This window comes from Peromyscus californicus, unplaced genomic scaffold (assembly GCF_007827085.1).
Source record: "Peromyscus californicus insignis strain IS unplaced genomic scaffold, ASM782708v3 Scaffold_8__1_contigs__length_139910024, whole genome shotgun sequence".
NCBI classification, from domain to species: Eukaryota; Metazoa; Chordata; class Mammalia; order Rodentia; family Cricetidae; genus Peromyscus; species Peromyscus californicus.
This window is the reverse complement of record NW_026294606.1, coordinates 137,320,033-137,336,588: the sequence shown is the minus strand read 5'-3', so window position 1 is coordinate 137,336,588 and position 16,556 is coordinate 137,320,033. Positions and strand designations below refer to the sequence as shown.

Sequence of the window (16,556 nt, the reverse complement as noted above, 5' to 3'; positions counted from 1 at the left end):
GCTCAACCTGATCTGATACATGTAGACATGAACTTGCTCATTTTGACCCATAGGTGAATATGTTTAAGTTAGGAGATATGGCCAGCAGGCCCAGGCCGTTGCCCAGATCAAGTCACTATAAATGGAGGAGTGTTGCATTTGTGCCAGACAAGAGACCAAGGGCCCTCTGGGCAGAACATACCTGCCTTGGCCCAACACAGGACAAGCTGCTGACCACAGGACTGCTATCCCTAAGCAAAATTAGCAAGTCCTTAATGACAGCAGAGACCTGCAGGAACTGGGAGACAAGAGCCATTGCCCAGCAGCCCTTGAAAGTCACTGCCAGCACCTAGGAGGTGGAGGAGTCAATTATTGTGCTCTAGGAAGCTAGTAACCTTGTTAGGGTTACTAACTTAAAATACCTTCTTAAAATACCAAGTTATGCTGGGCACAGCCAGTGCTTGAAAGGCAGAGGCAGGTGGATTTCTGTGTGAGTTCGAGGCCAGCCTGGTCTACACAGCTAGTTCTAGGACAGCCAAGGCTACACAGAGAAACCCTATCTTGAAAAAAAAAATTTTTTTTTAAATAGCAAGTTGCTTTCATGGTCAAAAGCAAAACATAATGCCACTGTTCTCAGATTCTGCACTTACAGGACACTTCTCCTCAGGGCACGTCAGAAGGAAGTCCAGGATTCTGTAGCTGCTCAGTCCCCAAGGGACCTGAATTGAGGAGCAGTGGTCTGCACACATCCACCAGGCCAGCATCATCCCCACCTGTGATTCCCAGCTTTCCATCCCCAGCCACTGGCCTTCCCACATGGCTATGTCTCTTCTGAAACTTCATCTCTCTCCCCAGGAGAAGATGCTCAGTTACCAGGGTGTGCCAGTGGCCAGCAGCAGCAACAGCAAGAGGACTGCTGAGAGGCCTTGGAAGGGTTGGGGTTGGGGAAGGCAGAGTGCACAACCCTAAGCAGGTCAGGAGGATGCTTTGCCATGTCCTGACCCCAGGAAGAGCCAGGCCCCAAAGCAGGCCTGACAAGTTTGTTGCAAAAGACCAGCCACCCTTCATCATAGGATGGCTAGCGTTTTGTTTTGTTCTGAGGTTTTTGGGGTTTGGGTTTTGGTTTTGTTGTATTGAGATAGGATCTGACTATGTAGCTCTGGATGGCCTTGCTCTGTTGACCAAGCTTCCCTCCAACTCACAGAGATCAGCTGCCTCTGATCTCCGAGGTTAAAGGTGAGCACCACTGTGGCCAGCCTGAGTGGCTGTTTTAAGGGGCTGACTCCTCTGTCTTGGTTTCCTCACTAGTGAGATGAGGTAGTAGTATACGACTCATGGGGTGACAATTAAATCTTGTGTTTTATATAACTAGCTAATTACACTGGTGATTGTGTAACATAAAGCTCAAGAGGTTAAAGTGTTACAGAAGTGTTTTGTAGTCAAAGACTAGGGAACCCTGGAAGGCTGTGAGACGCAGGAAGGACATGGTCATTTTCATGGGAGGGGTAGACATGGGGAGGGAGAGAGAAGAGAATGGGCACAATGCAGACTTGGGAAGTATGATTGGCAGGACACTGTGACTATTAGACATAGGTCTGAGGTCAAGGATGACTCAATGCCTGCTGGTCATCTGGCTGAGTATAGTCTGTGGAAGAGGAGCAAGTTTTCATGTTTAAGCAGCTCCTGCTCCCAGGCCCTCTGTAGCAAGTCATAACCTGCTCAAGGGGACACTTGGCCTCAAGATGAGAAGTGGAGCACAAAAGCCACACTCAGTAGATATTTATGGAAAGAATAGGCCTTGTCTTCCAGCCCTCTAAAGGGAAATCTTCCTGGCCTCCTCCCCTGGCCATAAGCCAGTGGCAAAGCAACTGCCCTTCTATCTCAGCCTCCTGTCATATGTTTGGGCCACACAAGCATCTGTCTGTCTGCAGGAACCAAGGATAGAACTGAAGGCTGCCTGCCCAGCCCAGCAGGGGCATTGCTGATGGTTGGAAAAGGCAAGAGTCCCATTCAGTCACGTGGAGATCATGCTCTTCCTCTCCTAGTCCTGTTGAGACTGGAGCCTGTTCTGGATACCATGGGTCGAGAACTGTACTTTTTTGTCCACCAGGCATCTCAGTGCCTGGAATGAGTCTGGCTTACAAATGACTACACAATGGTAAGCTGTCAGCACCACCCAGCAATAAAGACTGTGTTCCTTGTGAGACAAATTACACCACCAGCCAAACTGGCTGATCAGCAGGTGTGTGAGTGCACCACATCTACAGCCAGAGTCTGAAAGCCAGAGGAGATAGCATGACAGCTAAGGAGGAGGGGAATTTGGACAAACACCAAGGTCCCACCCTCTGAATATTGAATGTTAGCCTGTCACACAGATTACATGTGGAAAAATACATCTGCTATGACAGGAGATGGAACAAAGTGTGTGTATTCTGTGTGAATAATAGACATGGTAGTGTGTGTGCATGGAGGGTTCGTGAAGGTCCTCACATTTTATCTATTCCTGGATTGTCATTCACTTAACACCCACCAATGCCTAGTTGGGTTTGGACTTGCTGTGTAGCACCAGGCTGACCTTGAACACTCAGTCCCTCTGCCTTCCTCCTAAGTCCTGGGATTATACATGCATGCCACCATGTTCACCTACCTATTACAAGCCTTGAGAACTTTGTAGCTGGTTCCTAGCTAAGAGATCTTACCCTAAGGATCACCCTAGCATGAAAATACCATGAGAGGTGGAAGTGGTTACACAGCATTGTGACTGTACCACTGATTACACAATTGAAGATATTATTTTATATGGTATGACTTCGTATCAATTTAAAAGGAAGAATTGGATTAGGAATGTAACTCAGTGATAGAGCACTTGCCTGCCATCCATGAGGGGTGTTGTTTGTTTTTAGTCTTTTCTGGGTTGTTTTTTTTTTTTTTTTTTTTTTACTCTTTTACTCTTAGTGTGTGTGGGGGCTACCCAACTCCCAAATAAATCACTCACGGAGGCATATTATTACTTAGAATGCCCAGCCTTAGCTTGGCTTAGTTGCTAGCCAGCTTTTCTTAACGTATCCCGACTACCTTTTGCCTCTGGGCTTTTCCCCTTCCATTCCTGAATACCTTTCTTTGTTTGGTTGTGTGTGCAGCTGGGTGGCTGGCCCCTGGAGTCCTCCTCCTTCTCTGGCTACTTCTTTCTCTCCCGGATTTCTCCTTCTGTTTATCCTCTCTCCTGTCTTGCTATTGGCTAGTTCTTTATTAGTCCATCAGGTGTTTTACACAGGCACAGTAACACAGCTTCACAGAGTTAAACAAATGCAACATAAACAAAAGTAACATACCTTAAAATAATATTCTGCTGCACATGAGACCCTGCATTCAGACTCCAGAAGGAAAAGAATAATCCTCAGCCAGCAGTCACTGCACAGCCATTCTGAGAAAGTGCCATTTGGACATTGCCTGCCCTTGAATCTGTTCTTTCATTGACCCAATCTACAGAGAGAAACTGCCTCAAGGTGGCATGGAAAGAATGCCCCAGGAGAGAGCAGAAGAAACTGTCACATAGCTTTCATGTGGTAAAAATACATACATTTGCTATGCCAGCTCAGGCATGACAGGAGGTAAAACAGAATGTGAGTGTCATGTGGGGGCCTGTAAGAAATGAGACCTAGGGCAAGGACAGAGGTAGTTGCTCCCCATTGAATACTTCTTTGGAACATTTTACATTTTAAACCACATGACTACTTCCAACTCAAAGGATAATATGAAGTGAAGAAGAGCATATTACCTATACAAATAAAGCAATACATGATCTCTGCTAGCCTGTTACAAACAAGCCCTCTGAGGCCAGGCCTGCCTCAGTTCTTGGCCCCTTTATCCACTTATGACTCCCTGAGCCACAGTTTTCTGATCCATGAACAAGGAAAGACACTTCTGGCCTCACATGGCTGGTACAATCCAATGACAAGTAGGACAGCATATAAACCTGGGTGCCCAGAAAGCAGACATGATCTTCTGTCTTATCTGTTCCCTTCTCCACTATTTTGGGTCTGCCCATATAGGACTCCCCATACCTTTGTGACTCACAGTTTCTTCACAGAGAAAGCTACAGATGGCTCCCTGCAGAGCGAGGACTGGGCCCTCAACATGGAGATCTGTGACATCATCAACGAGACCGAGGAAGGGTAAGGGCCCTGAGGGGGAGGGGTACGGGAGGTGGTACAGGCTGTGACAGCCAACTATAACAGTACACACCAGCACTGATTCATACCTATGTCCCACCAGATGATCTTCCCTAGCCCTCCACTGTTGTGGTCACAAAGTCTAACCCTGCTGTGCAGTATCCTGCTCCCATGCTAAACAACAGCATGGCATTTTCAACATCTTTAGACCATAATCCAGTCCACTGCCTCCATCAGGTGGATGAAAAGCTCAGAAATGTGAAGTTCAAAGACACAGTGTGAGCCAGGTAGTGGTGACCCACGATTTTAATCCCAGCACTTGGAAGGCAGAGGCAGACAAATCTCTTGAGTTCAAGGCCAGCCAGGTCAACAGAACGAATTCCAGGATGACCAGGGCCACATAGAGAAACCTTGTCTCGAAAAAACAAAAAAAACAAAGGTACAGTGTGTGGCTAACTGGCCCCTAGGTGCTGTGATACACACAGTGTCTTTGAACAGCAGCCCAGATGGCACACAGATCTTGAGCTCCTGCCTTGGTGCATCACCTCCCTGGAAAAAACAAAGCCAGCTGAAGATTCACAGTGCCTTTCTGCATGCTGAGAGCTGGAGTCCTAGGACAGCCAGATTTTCTCAAAGAGCAAGAACATACTTTCTCTTCCCTAAGATTAGCAACCAGCAGGGCCACCAGGGAGTTCACAGAGGGCAGTCAGTGAAGCAGGGCAGAGCTGTAGATCAGAGTGGGTGCCTTCAGGCAACCAGGTATGGGGCCCTGGCGTTTGCTCAGAATGCTGAGCCCAGTTAAAGCACATGGTATGAGAGAGGTATTGGAGTCCTGTCTTCCTCTGCCTAATGCATGCAGGCCAACTGTGTGATGGGACCATGGACAAGTTGCATTACCTCGCCAGGACTTTTTCCTCAAAGGCAGAGCTCTGTTAAACCCTGCCAAAACTCTAGCCTAAGTCCTTGAGTGGAGCAGAAAGTAGGGTGAGGTGCAGGGTGGCTAGTCATGGCAGGCAGGGAGTGCAGCCAGATGAGGACATCCTCCCAGTCAAGTGCAGACTGAAGCAAAGGGGCAGGAGGCAGGGAGTGCAGGGAGAACTGCGGGGAGACCTCAGTTGTGCTGTGTGACTTACTCACACATCTGCATCTAGATTCGTAGAGAGGGTGGGATGCAACTGGACAGATGTCAGCACCACCAGGAAAGAAGACAGGCATACATGCTTACTGAGCCTCTGGAAAGGCCTGGCAGCTTTATGGATGGTGTGCCGTAAGTCACTGCAATATTTTTGCAGACAATGTTCCTGTCTCCATGGTGAACTTGGGAAGCACTGTGTTCAGAGTTTATTGGCTGTGTAGCTGTTCATTTGAGCACTTCAAATGTTCCAGACACTGCACAAGCATCGAGGAGCCAGCAGTTGGCAATGACAGGCATGACTCTTAGCCTCACCAATCTTACCTAAACTTTTATGTCTTTGGTGGATTCATACCATTGCCATATACTTTATCTGTGTCATTGTGCACTGGTCCACTACCAGTGCTGTTCCCTTTTCTCCAGGCCACTCCATAAGTAGGAATAAGTAACTTTCAAGCCCTGAAATGGTCCACAGGTCAGCAATTGTGTCAGTCAGCTTTTCATAACTATAACAATGTTCTTGAGATGATTCGCTTATAAAGAGAAAATGTTTATCTCAGTCTTGATTTGGTTTGGTTTTTGTTTGTTTGTTTTTGAGACAGAATCTCACTGGCCTCAAATTCACTGTGGAGCTGAAGCAGAAGTTTTTATTTTGCCTCACAGTCTTGATGTTGCACATGAGAAGTGTGTGATGAACTACAACCACACACCTCAGGGCCAAGGAACAAAAGAAGAGTGACAGGGACCAGGGTTCCATGGTGTCCTTTAAAGTCACATCTCTGATGACAAAAAGACCACTCAGCAGGTTCTAGCTCCCCCACCCCCCATTTATCTACCACACTTGGGATGGAACCCAGGGCCTTGCACATGACTTGCACATACTAGACAAGCACTGCCCCCAGCCTAGGCCCCACCTCAAAGTTTCTGTAGTGTCTCAGCAGTGCTGCTGTGAGGATGAAAGCATTTTTTAAACATGTGGGTCTTTGGGGGACACTCAGGATCCAAACAATATAGCAGTGCTGACATCAAGGACAGAAGCCAGCTGCCCCTGGAACTGGCCTGGGAAAGTTAGGGAGCTGTCCGAGGTTCTGAGTACAGGTTGTTCTCACCCTTCTGGACAGGCTCCTATACCTGCCCTGACCTCTCCACTGTAGCACTGACCACCTGCACAGCTTTGCCTCCATGTGGGATCCCATCCTGGAGGCCTCTGCCTTTACTTCTGCTAGGGATCTTACCCAGGATTCCAAACTGCCCCAATGTGGCCCTTAAAGGTCAACACTGACAGACAAGCAGAGTCAGAATAAACTTCAAAGCCTCTCTGCCTGGGCACCTGCAGTGGGCTCACTCTGCTGAAAGTCAGTGTTTAAAGGATACTGTCGGCTTGCTCTCTAGGAGCTGTCTTCTCTGCGTGGATAGGTTAGTGTTTCCAGACAGGACGCACTGGAGGGGAAAGCCCCTTGGAAGGTTCACGGATCACTAGGCCTTCCCTTGGGTTTGGAGCACAGGCAGGGTCCAACAAAAGCCTTCAGGGCAGAGCAGCTCTGGCAGTGCTAGGAAAAGGGTAGTCAGCAGGTGGGACAGGGAGGATAGGTGACCCCAGGCTCTCTGTGGCCACCTGCTGTATGTAGGCACAGCCAGGCTCCTGGCCCTCCATCTCCTCTACACTGTTGTCTCCTCTCTGTCCTTCCAAAGCAGCTTCTCCCCACCAAGCTCTCCCTGCACCTGAACCCACTCTCTCTGGCTGTCCTCCAACTTGTCCTCCCCATCCTTTATGGTTGGCTACCTCCTTGAGTATCTTTTAGACCTACTCCATTCTCCCTCAAGACTACTTCTTCCTTCAGTTATCCCAGAATCCTTAGAAGTAGTATATGTGTACACATGTACACATACACACATATACACGTACACACAGGTGCTTGGTTAGACTTGACTGGAAGATGGATAGTGGAACTGTCTAAAATGTGGCATTAGAACACTCTGCCTGTAGTCCACTTGTTCTTAGCATCAATACCTAGAAGGCCCTGGGAGCTGTGGGGTACATGAGAAATAGCAAATTCTGGGACTGCCCTACTTGTTGGATTCTGATACTGTCAACTAAGGAAGGCCTGGGATTCTGTATTTTTGACAAGCACTCACACCTTGCCCAACATGAGTCTGTGATGGGAGGCCCAGGGTCTACCTAGTGCTTGGACTGAGAAGGCCGTGGTGGCAGCAGTATCCTGGTGTGATCAGAACCTGGCACAGGGAGGAGGGAAGATCCTACCCAGCCTTCCAGCTTTGCAGAGCCTCCTGAGGTTGGGCCCTTAGCCTTCTGTGTTAGGGAAGAGGGTTCTATGCCTGAGCCCATCATTCTTTTTGTCCTTTTTACCAGCCCCAAAGATGCGTTCCGAGCAGTAAAGAAGCGAATTGTGGGGAATAAGAATTTCCATGAGGTCATGTTGGCCCTCACGGTGAGTCTGTCTATCCATCCCTCCATGATCGCTCCCATGGCTAGACCATGGTCTGCTGAAAGTTGCTTCTCCTTAGTTAGGTCCAGTGGGACTCCCATCCATGCTTGAATTTCTCCTCTGAGGACTAGGAAGAAAAAAGCACCATGGGGAAATTGTTTTCCCATCCATGCTGCTGGTGGAGGTAGATGACAAAGCAAGGGAGCTGGAAAGGAGTTCCTAACCTTAGTTAGGGGAGTAGACATACTGGGGCCACTTCCCTCTAAAACTGCACTCTGAAAAATGAACATAAAGCAAATGCCAGTATCTAAGAACAGCATTGGCCACAGCACTGAGCCAGGCCAACATGGGCCAAGCACCAGGCATCCATCCTGTCTTTAGGACAGCCTGGCTGGGTAGTAGGTGGGAGAACACCCTGTCCATGCCTCTACCATGTGGTGCTTAGATCCAGATGGTCCTGCTTCCCTGCAAAGCACAGGCAGCTCCTGCTAGGTCATGGGGAGAGAAGGTTGGTGCTTGGTCCTTGAGTCATAATGTTACCTACCAATAGGAGAAGCTCAAGTTGTCTCCAATTCCTCCTAGAGGACATCTGACACTCTAGGCCAGTGTTTCTCAACCTGTGACTCATGGCTCCTTGGGAGTCTAATGAACCTTTCACAGGGGTCACATATCAGATATCCCGTGTATCAGATATTTACATTACAATTCATAAAACAGCAAAATTACAGTTATGGAGTAGCAACGAAAATAATTTTTATAGTTGAGAGTCACCACAACATGAGGAATTGTATTAAATGTTGTGGCAGCATTAGGAAATTGAAAACCACTGCTCTAGATCATGTGATCTAAAAAGTAGGGTTATGTTATGACAGGCCCTGGTTTAGTAGGAAGGGAGTCCTGTCTGTCACATCATTCTGTATGTCCCAGTCCAAGAAGAGGCAAGCCCCCAGATCTAGCACTGCTCCCATCCCCATGTCCTAGAAGATCCCTTCTGGAAGCCTCCTCTCCTCTGCTCGACTTCCCTCTGGGATAGAAGAGGAGCCTCACTGGAGTGGCAGCCCATTTCCTCTCCTCTGATAGAGTACTCTCTTGGCACCTTGACCTACAGGTCTTGGAAACATGTGTTAAGAACTGCGGGCACCGCTTCCATGTACTGGTGGCCAGCCAGGACTTTGTAGAGAGTGTGCTGGTGAGGACCATCCTGCCAAAGAACAATCCACCCACCATCGTGCATGACAAGGTGTTGAACCTCATCCAGGTGCGCTCTTCTCTTTGACAAGGTGGGGTGGCTTCGTGACCTCAAGGGGTTGGGGAGTGCCAGGGCTGTTGTTCCTCTATCTGCTAGTAGACTGCTTCTGTGTGCAGCAGGACTTATCACTGTCTACTGATCCTGGTGCAGAAGGAAGAGGAGGGAAGCACTTTGGTCCTCTGCCTAGGTGCCAGGGTGGGGAAGGCTCACAGAAAAGGTGAGCAGTGGTTACCGGCCATGTCCCCTTGTCCCCTCTCAGTCCTGGGCTGACGCGTTCCGCAGCTCGCCTGATTTGACAGGTGTCGTTGCTGTCTACGAGGACTTGCGAAGGAAGGGCCTGGAGTTCCCCATGACTGACCTGGACATGCTGTCACCCATCCACACACCCCAGAGGGTGAGGAGAACTTTGAGTGGGGCAGAAGTTATCCTGAGGGGCCTATAGTGTCCTTCCAGACTTACCCTGTCTTTTGTCCCCTAGACTGTGTTTAACTCAGAGACACCATCTGGACAGAACTCTGTGGGCTCTGACACCAGTCAGCGAGGAGACCTGAGCCAGCATACCACCCCTCTGCCCACTCCAGCTGTTCTCCCCGGTGACTCACCCATCATGCCAACTCCTGAGCAGGTACACAGACAAGGTCCAGGGAGGCAGTGGATATCACCATCACGCCAACTCCTGAGCAGGTACACAGACAAGGTCCAGGGAGGCAGTGGATATCACCATCACGCCAACTCCTGAGCAGGTACACAGACAAGGTCCAGGGAGGCAGTGGATATGGCCCTTAGCACCAGAAATTCCTTTGTCCTCCCAGAAGCCTACAGATGTATACTATTCTTCCTGTGTTCAGGATAAGATTTAGATAAATCCATTCACCCAGGGGCTGGAGAAATGGCTCAGAGGTTAAGAGCACCAACTGCTCTTCCAGAGGTCCTGAGTTCAATTCCCAGCACCCACATGGTGGCTCACAACCATCTGTAATGAGATCTGGTGCCCTCTTCTGTGTATATAATAAATAAATAAATCTTTAATAAATAAATAAATAAATAAATAAAATAAAAAATCCCCTCAAAATCACACGGCTCATCGGAATCAGCCGAGATTCCAGTTCCAATCTGTCTATACTGGAATGCAGTCCAGTACCTCTGTCATTTCCCAAACTCTTCCTTCCATGGAGACCTCTGTGCAGCACCACGGAGAGGAAATGGCCAGCAGGCAAGCAGTCCCTTTCACTTGGGCCACTCCACTTGTAATAGGCTCACATAGAATTTCATCTGAATTGAGATTCTGGTTGAGGACACCTTAAAGGATCTATATGCTTGCTGGGGTTGGTGACACACCTTCAATCCCAGCACTTGGGAGATAGAGGTAGATGGATCTGTGTGAGTTCAGAGCTTCATAGTAAAACCCTGTCTCAGAAAGAGAAGGTGGGAGAGTAGAAGGAAGAGAGGAAGGGAGGGAGAGAGGGAAGGAGTAAGAGAGAGAAAGAGAGAGAAGAAGAGAGGAGAGGAGAGAGAGAGATGCACAAAATGAGAAAGTACATGTGTACTACACTGAGGCCTCCCACATGCCTCACAAAGAAGCTTGGAGGCCTAGCATAAGATTCTGGGGAGGTTTCCCTAGCCTGGGTCTAGCTCTAGAGAGTTACCTGCCCCAGACCAGGTGGCTATAATCTAGATCATTGGTCACTTGAGATGTGGTACTGGGCTGACTTGAGGCCTTCACAGACCTTAGACCATCATCAGTGAAGCATACTTCACTTAGCTGCTGAGTGTGCTGGAGGTAAAGATTCACAAACATGAGGCACATGAGAGAAGCTTCATTCCAAAGAAGTATCTCCTGACCACTTGTATGCAGTGCACAGTCTCAGTCCCACAAAGAGAAACGTCCATGAGATCTTATAGCAGTTATGAAACCAAGCACCACAGCAAACATGACTAGAGAAGGTTGGCATGCTACGCAAGTAATTAAAGCCCACAAAACTGTAAAACTACCCTCCTATCCAAAGCAATTATCTGCCTTGCTTCTGGTTTTAACTAGTTTTCCTAATGTCTGTGTATTAAGACTGATTGATTACTTTAGTGCTCTGAGAAGGTTCTTGCTAAACAAAACTGAGTATTTTTGTTTGATTTCATAGCCCCTTTTCCCTCTTGGGGCATGTTAAGATGTTGTAGTGTAGTGATGTAACTCCTAGGCTCCTTTGTGGTTAGGTCCCTTTGGGTTTGGATGTGGCAAATTGGTGATGAATAGCTTGTCCACTCACACCGAGAAAGTTATTAAACAAGTCATCCTGCCTGGCACTGTGGGGTGTGCTGTTGGTCAACTTCAGTGGATATAGTACTTATCTCTGCATGCCTGTTTCTTCATCCTCAAGCTCTTTAAAGGTGGCTGAGCCTACTTGTGATGGTATGTGTTCAGTGCTTGGCACTTATTAACTAGTCAGTAAATGGTAGCTGCTGTCATAATCATGAAGTTAATTGTCACTCAGTCACACAATTTAGAATATACCAGTATTTCCCAAAATGTACTCTTCTAGCCACTAGACTCATGAGCTATCCCATTATCAGGGAGTCTTGATCCAGATACATTTGGGGGAGCCTTCATATGATTCTCAGCATTCAAAGTGGACACAGTGTCATGAACCTATAAAGTCCCTTGGGGTTCACAAAAGATACTACACAGTGCTCCTCACAACTTAATCTGTTTGAGGACACTGACCACCTTTATTGTTATGTGTCCCCAGGCCTGGAACCTTGACTACTGGTACAAGTACTGGATCTGAGTTTCATGTTCAAGTGGATAGCAGGCCTGGAACATTTTTTTTGGATGAGCCTGGGCCCAAACATGGACCAGAGACAAGAAATAACCCCAGTTCTCATAATGGAAGGGAAGACATAGAGCCCACTCTGTCTTCCCAGACATAAGGGGCCTACAACTTTCCCACTCCCTTGGGAGAACTGCCACTCCCTAGAGCCTCATTAATTGCCATCTTGGCCCCAAGAGATGCTGGCGCTCTTCCAACCACACTCACTGGCTTATTCCTCTCCGATTGTCACACTTCTTCCAACCTCCTCCCTGCATCCGGCTCCTGGTTTGGAGATGGCAGCGGTTGGTAGCACCTCTGTGAGGGGGCTGTGTGGTGGGATGCACCCTCTGCAGGCTCTTGAGTACAGACCGTCCCCAGAAGTCAGGAGAGAAACTGCGGAGGAAGTGTTGGTGGGGCAGTTCTTAGGCCACACGTCTGTTGGAGCAGCACGGGCTCCAGATTCTGGCTTCCCTCCCCTTATTATGCTGCATTTCAGATTGGGAAGCTGCGTAGTGAGCTGGAGATGGTGAGTGGCAATGTGCGAGTGATGTCGGAGATGCTGACAGAGTTGGTACCCACCCAGATAGAGCCTGCAGACCTAGAACTACTACAGGTGAGCAAACAGCCTGCCTACAGGTTCAGCCCCCACCCAGGTGCCCCTGTGTGCATCTATACCTGCTTCTTCCCTGCCCACACTGCAATCTTTTAGTTTTGCTGGGAGCCCTGAGGCAACAGAAAATATTACAGAGAGGAACCTTGGATTTGCATCAGATGGGAATTCAGATCTTAATTCTGCTGCTTTCCAGCTTGAACAAAATAGACCCCCATTTTCTCCATCTGTATGGCTGCTTTGATACAAGTGGGAGATGATAATTAAATGAGATAGTACATGTGAAACGTAGTCCTACACCCAGTACTGATAGCATGAACAGCACTGTGAAAAGCTGGAAGGGCTGATTTCTACCTTTCACAGTATTTGAGGGAGCAAGCAGAGGGACAGAGTGGTGTGAGCTTTGAGAGGAGTGAGCATCTGATCTTGGGGAGCTGAGGCAAGTGGGAAATGCTGGATTTTGCTCCCAGGTGTCATGTGATATTCACCTGATCCTGTCCACATATGGGGTGGGGTACTGGAGTGAAGGGAGCTAGGCTGCCTTCTTCCTGTGGAGGACACTCAGGGAAGCAACCGCCAAAGCTTAGGAGTCTCCAGAGTGCATGGAGGGACAAAATGTTGTGTGTGCAGAATGCTCAGTGTGCTGTTCATGCACTGCCCTCCTACCAACCTGGTCTTTATGTCCCTGTGAGTGCTAAGAGATCCTTATACTTGGTAGGATGGGAGGATGGAGGAGGGTACACTAGGACTATCTTAGCTGAGTGGACTCTTGAATGTGAGAACTAGATGAAGAAAAGGGTTGGTGAAGGGTTGTTGTTAGTTTTATTTGTCCCAGGCCACGTCCATCTGGATATGTGCAGTCTGAGATACTCAGAAGGCTGGAGCCAGCTGACAGGGTGACACAGAGTCAGTGCCCACATGATGGGTGCTCTGCATGTGTCAAGCTCAATGTAGGTACTTGATATACATTCACTCATAGCCCTGACCACACCCATTCACCAACCAGATCAGGAAACTAAGGCAAAGAGAGGTCATGTAACATGCCTAGGGTCATGTGGCTGATAGGTAGCAAAGCTGGGATTTGTGACTTGGAGCGGCAGCTTCAAGCTGTGTTCTTCTGCTGTCCGGAGGGGCCCATTAGGAAGCAGAGACTAATCCTCAGGTGTGCTTCATCATGGGAGGAAGAGAAGGGAGCCCAGGGATGTTGAAAGTCACCCTGAGCAGATGAAAAAATGTAGGAGGCCTGACTTAGGAGTGGGTAGGGAACAAGGTCCACAGGAAGCCAAAGATTGGTGCAGAGCCTCATCTTTGATCCCCACAAGAGAAAGTATGCTGGCATGTGGCTAGGGTCCATGGTCACGTGACAGGTACTGGGGGAAGAAATGACCAGCCTTACCAGTTGTCTATAAACCAAAGGAGGTTTTATCTTTTTCTTTATTTTTGAGTCAAGGTCTCATTATGCAGCCAAAGCTAGTCTTGAGTGTTCTCCATCCCCCTGCCTCAGCCACTGACTGCCAGGGTTACTAGCCTCACACCTAGCCTTTTAATATTTTTCTTTTTCCAAAGCAAATTTAACTGTGATTGAAAGCCAGTCAGTAACATGATGACTAAATGCAGTGTAGGATCCAGAAACAGAGAAAAGATGTTAGCAGAAAAAGTGATAAAACATGAACACGCAGTTTAGTCAATGCCGGTGTTGATGCCTTAGTTTGGATCAATGTCTAACCTGGTGAAGACACATGGGGCCTTGCTGCCATCACTGCAGCTCTGCAATACACCTGAAAAATTGTCCCAAAACAAGTTTATCAAAAGAAAAAACGAAGTCAGTCAATGAGAATAATGAGGCAAAAACTCAAAATCAGATATATGGGGCAGCAGAAATCACGACTTGTTTATGTACCCCCAGCCCCATTCTCAGGCCTGTCTTCGTCGTCACCTCTTTTGTTCTTCCCTTTGGTGAGCATTTTTGTGCATGATGTGTGTAAGAGCAAGGACGTGTGAATACCGTGGCATGCATATAGAAGTCGGGGAACAGCTGCAGAGAGTTGGTCCTCTCTTCCACTCTGTCTAAGACTGTCCCTCTTGTTTGTGCTGCTTCACCACATGTGCCAGACTAGCTGGTCCAGGAGTCTGAAGTTTGTTTGGTTTTTGTTGTTGTTTCGGTTTTCGAGACAAGGTTTTTCTGTGTAACAGCCCTGGCTGTCCTGGAACTGACTTTGTAGACCAGGCTGGCCTCGAACTCACAGAGATCTGCCTGCCTCTGCCTCCCAAGTGCTGGGATAAAAGGTGTGCGCCACCACGCCCAGAAAGTCTGAAGCTTTTTTTTAAGGAAGCAAACATGTTGGCAGAAACGTGACTCTTCAGTCTGCGTGCACTCTCATTAAACTGGCAGAATCATTAACATGGTGAGTTCCTGTACTTTAAATGTTAGTGTGAAACCTCCAGAAGCTATGAATCACTTGAGGCCAGGAGCTCCAGACCAGCCTAGGCAACATAGTAAGACCCCATCTCACAATTAAAGAATGTAGTTACTCTGTAACACCCTCAGAAGTGATCTTGAAAACAGGTTTGTAGAACCCCAAAAGCTGTTCTGTGGTGCCTTGAAGACCTTCCTCCAGGACAGGCCCAGACTGAAATACCATCCATGAGGGAGAGCCTTGTCCTGTCATGTGGCCTCAATGTCCCACTTCTCCCTGCAGGAACTGAACCGCACCTGCCGTGCCATGCAGCAGCGGGTCCTGGAGCTCATCCCACGCATCTCCAATGAGCAGCTGACCGAGGAGCTTCTCATGGTCAATGACAACCTCAACAATGTGTTTCTGCGCCATGAACGGTAGTCCTACCCCACCCTGAGCCTGGCCTTGGCTTGTCCACAGTCATTTTCCCTGTTCAGGTACCAGCAGGCTACCAGGGGCATGTGCCTCCAGCTCCCTGCCCATCACTGAGACACCTGGGTAGTAAGGAGTCATGAAAGCAGGCAGCAAAGCTCTCTGCTTGCCTGGAAACAGGGTTTATTATCTCTCCGCCTCCCACTCTGTGGGCCTCTTTTCTGTCTTTCCCCACTTGCCCTGTGGTTTGCAATCAGTTGAGAGGGGCCTGGGCCCCGGAGACCAACAACTGGTCAGCTTCTCCTGTTCATTAGTCCAGTAGAATGTAGGACCTCCTCCTTGCCATCTTGTGTGGTAGACCCCCAATACCCTATCATTAAGCCCCTAATTCACCAGTTTGTTCCAGTGCCAGCCGCTGCTACTCCGTTTCTCAACTAAGTCATCACCTGAGCTGGCAGGCAGGTGCCCAGAGACATTAGACCAGAAGATGAATTCAGAAGTGATATCCTTTACACCTGGCCACAACTCCAACAGGGTACACACTAAGGTCTTCTCCATCCATCTCCTCAGCCCCTTGGTAGTCAGGGTTAGAGACAAGTGGCCACCTTGGAGAGCTACCCGCACATTTCCCAAGTGTAGAGTAGGTGGATAACCGAGACAGTTGACAAAGCAGCACTCCCCTCTGCTTGTTGAGTGTCCCTTTCTTTTCTCTGTGTTCTTGTCAGTTGTTTCTTGCTGATGCTTACAGGGTGGCCCTGTAACTGATCATACCCAACCGTATCCAGTTGTTCAAGTGAAAGAAGGGCTCTGCTAGAGGTGAATAGGCACAGCAAGGATGCACTGGATCTGTTAGGGAGGACGAGTGTACCTCATCACCCTGGTAGCAACCTGTGATTTCAAAACCTCCTAGGGGTTTTCTGGGGACTGTGTCAATTTGACCTTTTGACTGGGGTCTTTTGTGTCATGTAGGTTTGAACGGTTCCGAACAGGCCAGACTGCCAAGGTAAGAGGCATGTCTTCTAGGTCATGCTATATTGATAGGAAATGAGAGGGAAGTTCTCACCCTCTCCCTGAAGCCCTGCACAGGGAACTGGTGCTTTTTAGGCTCATAGAGAAGTTTCTTCTGACTTCTTATACCACTGTCCCTTTAAGGGAAATAAGGCTCTGCCACCACCAGCTGGTACCTCAGGGCCTTCTCAGCCTCCCAGGGGTATAGCCAAGCTGGAGCCCAAGTGGAGGGGGAGAATCTCCCCAGCTCCCATTCAGAGATGCTGGGGCCTGGAGGCAGAATCACTGCATCCAGAAAGGATCATCCAGGCATCTCCCTTCATCTCA

At 48.5% G+C, this 16,556-nt stretch overlaps 1 protein-coding gene across 2 annotated transcripts in view; it reads left to right on the top strand.

Annotated features, from left to right (window-relative positions):
• Positions 1 to 16,556, top strand: part of Tom1 (target of myb1 membrane trafficking protein) — a 37,233-nt gene that overhangs the window by 9,821 nt on the left and 10,856 nt on the right. Inside the window, exons 2-9 of one of the 2 annotated variants that reach the window (XM_052726835.1) lie at positions 4,070 to 4,154; positions 7,655 to 7,733; positions 8,839 to 8,988; positions 9,239 to 9,373; positions 9,458 to 9,604; positions 12,280 to 12,396; positions 15,093 to 15,226; positions 16,191 to 16,224. In XM_052726835.1, the coding sequence (XP_052582795.1) occupies positions 4,070 to 4,154; positions 7,655 to 7,733; positions 8,839 to 8,988; positions 9,239 to 9,373; positions 9,458 to 9,604; positions 12,280 to 12,396; positions 15,093 to 15,226; positions 16,191 to 16,224 (881 nt within the window). Of the gene's footprint in view, positions 1 to 4,058; positions 4,155 to 7,654; positions 7,734 to 8,838; positions 8,989 to 9,238; positions 9,374 to 9,457; positions 9,605 to 12,279; positions 12,397 to 15,092; positions 15,227 to 16,190; positions 16,225 to 16,556 lie in introns of both variants that reach the window. The other variant, XM_052726836.1, reaches the window with a different exon arrangement.